The 6,970-nt window shown below is 42.6% G+C and overlaps 1 protein-coding gene across 2 annotated transcripts in view; it reads left to right on the plus strand.

Annotated features, from left to right (window-relative positions):
* znf408 (zinc finger protein 408) overlaps window positions 1-5,720 on the plus strand; it is a 47,242-nt gene extending 41,522 nt beyond the window's left edge. For both annotated transcript variants that reach the window (XM_017427112.3, XM_017427113.3), the window contains 2 exons: window positions 1,129-1,362; window positions 4,681-5,720. In XM_017427112.3, the coding sequence (XP_017282601.1) occupies window positions 1,129-1,362; window positions 4,681-5,345 (899 nt within the window). In that variant the 3' untranslated portion in view covers window positions 5,346-5,720. The remainder of the gene's footprint in view (window positions 1-1,128; window positions 1,363-4,680) is intronic.
* The last annotated feature ends 1,250 nt before the right edge of the window (window positions 5,721-6,970 follow it).

Consider the following 6,970-nt stretch of genomic DNA (forward strand, 5'->3'; position numbering starts at 1 on the left):
CAGACAGGCAGACAGACAGGCAGACAGACAGGCAGACAGACAGACAGACAGGCAGGCAGGCAGACAGACATAGACAGATGTCACACAGCTTTAAAGTGAAAGGAAAGCGAGGCCATTCAGAACAGCTGCTGTCTGAGACGATGAAGCTCTGCCTGAATTGATGGTTCGTTCACATCTGTTTTCTTTTATTGTTATCTCTCCCAAAAGCTAGAGAGTTGGTTTTATTTCCCTTTTTGATGACTCTTTCTCTGTACATCTGGGCAACTAACACTACGGTCGTCATTTCCAGCAGGAAAAACTTCTAGGTTTTATTGTGACTGGGAAATCTAAGAAGAATGCTTTGCTTCTTTTTCACCTCCAGTGATGCGACTTGATAGTTCTCCCAAGAAAGTGATAAAAAGGATGTTTTATTTGTGTCTGTATCCCCGTGTGTACAGCGTGCGTTTTGTAGGAATTATTAGAAAAACAGTCGCTGTAATAAAAGGTGAAGGACGCAGCTGTAACTTGTTACAGACTGTCATAAAGACATGTCATCGGCTCTTATTTTATGGTAAAAATGGAAGCATTTAGTTAATTATTTCCCGCTGCTGAAAGTGTAAGTTTGAATGGTTGTAGCTGAGTCATTCCCATCACTTACACTGAGCTCTTCTCTGTTCAAAAACTTGGTATGCTGGGAATGGAATATAAATCTGTTTACTTTATAATCACTTTTTTAGGTTTCAGATGAACATAATTGTTAATTTGATGTGCATATTTTACGTACGTGTGTATTTATTTATTTCTTATTGATCAAAATGTTACCCAATAATTAGTTTTAACAGGACACAGAGTCGTTGAGATAAAAGAAAAGCTTTCCAGATCTCAAACTGAACTGTGATCTCCTGAAACTCCTTATTAGTTAACTTGGTTCACTTCTTGTCAACAACTGACCAATTCTCGGTTGTTTCTTGGATCTTTAAGAAAAGAAATCTTCCAGCAGTGATTATTTCTCCGCTGCCTCCCATTCATCAAACTGACAGCATTAATTTCTTTGTTTCAAAGCTCATTTTTCCACATTATTGGACATATGCTTATTAACGTCTGCCCCCCNTTTTTTTTCCACCATTTCGGTCCGTCTGTTCGCCTCAGGAAACCTGGAGTGCCACCTGAGAGTTCACAGCGGTGAGAGGCCGTTTCCCTGTCCGGAGTGCAAGCAGGCCTTCGCCCAGAAACCAGATCTCCAGCGCCACATGCTCTCCCACACCGGAGGGGGGTTCCTCTGCAGCTACTGCGGCAAGTCCCTGAGGGACCCCCACAGTCTGAGGTCCCACGAGAGGCTGCACACCGGAGAGAGACCCCATCGCTGTGCTCTCTGTGGAAAAGGTGAACATCTGATCAGTTACGCATGAAGATGAAAGACCGAGCGTTTCTTGAAGGAATGCATATCGCCCACCGCCTTTCATGCCAGAGTTTTAGTCTGACATCATCTCGTGTTGAGAAATGATTAAAAATATCATCATGCCCAATCTTATATGATAACCTGACACGACACACTCAGAGTACACGTTGTGGATGACTCTCAGCTACTGCCACATCAAATTGTAGCTCAATAGCTGTAAAATTAACTGAGTTATAGTCATTTTTGTTTTGACTAATGTTAATTAGCTGTGGCTGTCACCTTGAATTGAAAAGACTTGAGAGGTTAATCAGTTGTAGATGTACATCCAAGGATTACTTTCTGCAGGTTTGATTAAAATCTGTTTAGTAGCTCATGAGATATTATGCTAACAGACAAACAAGGCTGACTCCAATAGTTAATGGTAAAGTTTTAAGCACAAATCTTGCATCATCTGTTTGTGCTCAGATTTTGTGTTAGGAATCAGTCTCAGTTACAACCCTGACAGATTTTAGCTGTAAAATAGCTTAATAGCCATTTTCTTGTTTTTTAAAGCCAGTTGACTGTGACAGCCATCTTGAACCAGATTAACTTCAAAAGGTAATCAGCTGTAGATGAACATCCAATGATTGCTTTCTGCAAGTTAAAATTTATCCAGTGGTTCATGAAATATTTTGCTAACACGAGCAAAAACATTACTGACTGCCTTTGTCTTTCAGCGGTGGGTGACAGGGAGGTGAGGGAAGGGATTTGTCCTCTCATGTCTTCTACTTGATTTCTTTGAGTTTTGTCCAGATTTGTCTTCCTCTTTTTTTAGAAAATCCAGTTCTCTTATAACTGAAGTGTAGCAGCAGTATCTGCAGAGTGAAAGTCTTCAAACAGTCTTCAGTTGGAGCACTGTGTCGAATTGATTTGAGCTCATTTGCATAATTATAGATTAAAAACTTTAAAAAACCCTCCCCATTGTTTTTACAGCTCAGATATTAGTGTAAACATTGGAGTGGGGAAAAGGCAACAAAGGACCAAAATCCCCACCGAGATCTGCAGTAAAACATGTTTTTCTTTTAACATCATGAGCGTGTAACGTCAAGTCAGTCGAGTCACTTTTTATTCAAACTTTGTTTTTTTTCTCATTTTTAGACTTCATCAACATTTTTTTTCCAACCTTGGTCATGTTTATCAGGCATTTTCCGTATATTATGACACTTTCTTCGTTATAATATTCAAACATTTAAAAAGGTTTTATTTGAGATGCTTTACAGTTAATTAAAAAAGAAAAAAAAAAAAGACTTTTTATCTGCCTAACCAAACGCTCCCGGAGATAGGCGCACGCGTTTTCTGCTCCGACTTTGTTCTTTCGCCAGAGAGTCAGGAGGCTTTCGGGGTAGGAAACTGTGGAAACCGGTTGATGAGGGAGCCGGTCTTGGGGGACGGGAGGGGACGGGGGGCGTGCAGCTCTCCTCCTCCACCCCAACCCTCCCAACCAGCGTTGTTTATCTCACCCAGCAGACTGCAGCCGCTCTGTCCTGCACGCATGATTGGAAGGCACAAACTGCTGATTACGCACATGTGCACATATTCTTCTCAGGAAACGTCCGACAGCAAGAAGCCATTTGCTGAGTGCATTTGTTTTATTATTGATGAAGGCGAGCACAGATGGAAAAAAGCCTTCTTCTTTCTCCTCATTCAGAAACGACTGGGAGTTTAGATATTTATGGACACAGAGACTGTTGACAGCATGAGTTGAGTCGTGTGGTGCAATTTCTAAACTGAGGCAGTTTTGCCAGAGCCTAACTTAAATTTGAACTTAAACCGTCAATTAGGAAAGATTGTGTATATGTACACCCAGCCTGCATCGTGTAGTTACAGGTTTGCTTCCCCAAAAACTGTTATTTCCTGCAATAATTATCCCACCGAAAAGCTTCTGAATTTGAAGCTCTGTCCTATCACTGTATCATATTTTTATTCTGAGTATAAAACGGCAACAATAGGATTTTATGCACTTGTTTGACAATTTGTTTGTCGATGTCACTCTGTCTGACACTCATCACTGGAAGAGGTGATAAATTATCCCTGATGTGATAATGGCGTCCCAGGAGAAAAATAAATAAATAAAAAACGAAGAAAAAAAGAGCAATCTACCATAGTTTTGCCTTCACATAAAGAGGACAGGCATGTCAGGAAAGGTATAATTTATCACCTCTTCCTGTGATGAGTGTCACACAGTGTTGCATCGACAAATCAATTATGCATAAAATTGGGTTGTTGCTTTTGTTTTTTTATTTATTTATTTTTATTACAGAATCACAGAACCCTTCAGTGGACAGTGCTTCAGATCCAGAAGGTGAACAGATGAACAGACACACCTCCAAATTCTGCTGGAATGGATGCTGGATCAAAAAAGTAGTGATAATGAAGAACATTTAGTGGATGTGCCCTCCCAAACACCACTGCCCTTCTTCAGACAAACCACCATTAGGCTGAGGAAGGGCAGTGGCCCCAAATATCCATACTAATAAAATTGTTCAATGGAAGCTCTATTTGGTGTGCAGATCCACTCACTGACCTTCATAATCACTCTTAAAAAGGTTAAGTCTTGGCACTAATGTACATAAATCATCCCCTCTTCTTTTAACAACGGTCTGTAAACATCTAGGACCTGAGGAGAGCAGCTGCTGGAGGTTTTGGAGGGAATGTTGTCCTATTCTTGTCTGATGGAGGATTCTGACAGCTCCACAGTCCTGGCTCTTCTTACCTGGGTTTCTTGTATCATGATGCTTCAAATCTTTTCAGCTGACGAGGGATTGATTAGCTGTAGCAGCGATTTGGTCTTAGATTGACTCCAGAAGTAGATGAGTTGTACTGTAGATGCACATCCAATGATTATTTTTTAAAAGTTTCATTAGCATCCATCTAGTGGTTCAGAAGATATTTTTGCTAACAGGTAAACAGGGTTGACTTCAGTAGTTAAGGGCAAAGTCTTGAAGGCAGAGCTTAGAGCTCAGAGCATGCATTGGGGATGACCCTCAGCTACAACCACGCTAAATTTTAGCTCAACATCTGTAAAATTGGCATTTTTCTGTTATCTATCAGATTGTGAGGTAAAGCCCTTTGAGTGGCCTGATTGACTGCTTAGGTGATATATAAGAGAAGCATTAACTAACACAGATTATTTTAAGAACCTATCTGCAACAAATCCAAGCTTTCTCAGTTTTTTTTATAGAAAGTCTTGGCAATTTGACATTCTCTGGTGGTGGGATTCTCCCTTTCAGAAGCTCATATTTGCACTTTTTATTTCTCTCTAGGCTACACTTTGGCCACCAAACTGAGGAGACACATGAGGTCCTCCCACCTGAAGGAGAAGCTGTACAGCTGCTCCTGTGGCGCCTCCTACACTGTGAAAGAAAGTCTGCTGAGGCACCAAGCTCAGCACAGGACAGAGAGAGGAGCTCCGACAGAGGCAGGAGGCCAGGGAGACGAGGCGGCTTCGGGCTGCGCTCACCCAAAGCCGGTTCGAGGCAGACCCAAGAGGAGTCTGCTCCTTCGAGAGCCAGACGGGAGGGACGAAGGTGAAGGAAAGCAGAGGGGAGAACAAGGCAAGCACGAGGAGAACGTGAGGAGCGTTGAGATGTCGACCGGAGGAGCAGGAGAGGCTCCGGGCCACATCCAGCATGCTGTTGTTTACGTTCACACCGACGACCTGCCGGTATCCACCTCCACCACCGCGCCTCTGCTCCTCCCAGCCGACGGCTCGCTCCCTGCAGGGACGGAACCGGAGCTGGTCGAGGTGGTGATATCAGAAGGCATGGAGCAGTGCATCGTGGTCCGTGGGCAGCCGGCGGTGGGGGAGCTGCTGATTTTGCAGGAGGAGGAGGAAAGCGGACTCTGCACGGTGGCTCAGACTGTAGAGATAAACACAATGGGACCTGAAACAACCACGGCAGGACATGCTGATCAGCAGTTATACTGAATGATGACTCCTCAGCTAGATTACTGATTGCGTGAACACACCTACATCTGACCCCGTTTATTAGTGGAAACTGTCTTTAAACTGCCTGTATGAAACCAGTTAAGTGCTGATTTTACACACAGAAATGCCAGTAAAACCAGAACAGCCATACCTGAAGTTTGAACTCTGATGATGCTTTTTGTGTGTGTGTGTTCAGAGCCTTCTTGTAACAGTTCCCTTAATGCTGACATTTACTTTGTGATGCAGAGCACTTGTGCTGTCAGCTTCCAGTTAAGCTGCACTGAAAATATCTCTGCTTCACATCAGGTCTTCAGCAATTGTCCAGCTATTCCCTGGAGTTCAAGAAAATGAATAAAACAGCAAAGTACACTCAGAGTTGTAGCTCACTGTGTGAATAAGTTGTGTGTCCTGCCTGAACATATGAAAAAGGTGAGTATTTTTTTCCTGTCCTGCATCAACCCTGAGGGGCACTCCAGAAAGAATGTTCAACAGACTCTGAGTTTGAGTGCAGACAGCATTGACTCTTAACAGTTGGTGCCAACGTTTTAAACAAAGATGTCATCCCACGTGTGACAACATGACTCTCGACTACTTCCCCACCAAACTTTACCTCAGCGTCTCCAAGACTGACAGAGTTAGAGAAATGTTTGTGTTGGCTAAAAGTTAATCAGTTGTAGTTGCACATTCAGTGATTACTTTCTGAGAGTTTCATTAAAATCCAATGTCTGCTGGCAGACAAAGAAACACAGACACACAAGCAACAAACATTATCATCATTTCGCCTTTGGCGTGGGGCGATGAATAGGTTCAAGGTTCATGAGCTTGTATTATTGTCAAATAGAGACGTACTCTCAGACTGAACAGTTTGAAATTCCTGCAACGGTGTGACAGCATACAGAGAAATGCTGGACCTCAGCCCTCGAGTGGTCGGACTGCAGTACAAGGTTTTTAATTAATTATCAGTGTTGTACAGGTGGACATCGTGGCAGGGTTCTTTTAAACTGCAAGAAGTTGCATGTGTTGCCTAACAAAGAGTCAGCTGAGTGTTAGCCTTTCTTTCCCAGTAATGAGTAGGAACTGGAGCTTTGCTCATGGATATTCTGCTTTGAAAAGAGGAGTCCTCACATGGGGTTTCATTAGGTTTTAAGGCAGTCACCATGTAATTACAGTGTCTCTGTTTGGAGACAGGCCATGGGATTTACATCAAGACTTCCTCTGTTTCTTTCCCAGCTGCCTCTCTGCTGTCAGCTCTCAATGGAAATAAAATGTCCCCAAAAATCACTGAGGTTATGAAGCAGTAGAGCAGAAATGAAAGGCATTAAAAAAGAGTATCGTTTGGAGTCATCCAGTTTTGCACAAGCTGTCATGTGATTAATAGCTAGGTGATACGCAAGTTTAGTCAGAGCTCTTTGCGCCTGCACTTTTCCCATTTGTAGATTTGATTTTTAAGAACAGGGATTTTGTGCCGAGCAACATGCTGATTCAGTTGGAATACGTTTATTTTTAAAATAAATCAAACTGGGAAATGCACAAAACAAGTTCAGCAGCATCCTCTTTGGCCTAATAATCCTTGACATGTTTTCAAGGGCTGCAATATATTTGATTGGACAGAGTATAGACAACTC

The sequence above is a fragment of the Kryptolebias marmoratus genome, linkage group LG15 (assembly GCF_001649575.2).
Source record: "Kryptolebias marmoratus isolate JLee-2015 linkage group LG15, ASM164957v2, whole genome shotgun sequence".
Lineage (NCBI taxonomy): Eukaryota > Metazoa > Chordata > Actinopteri > Cyprinodontiformes > Rivulidae > Kryptolebias > Kryptolebias marmoratus.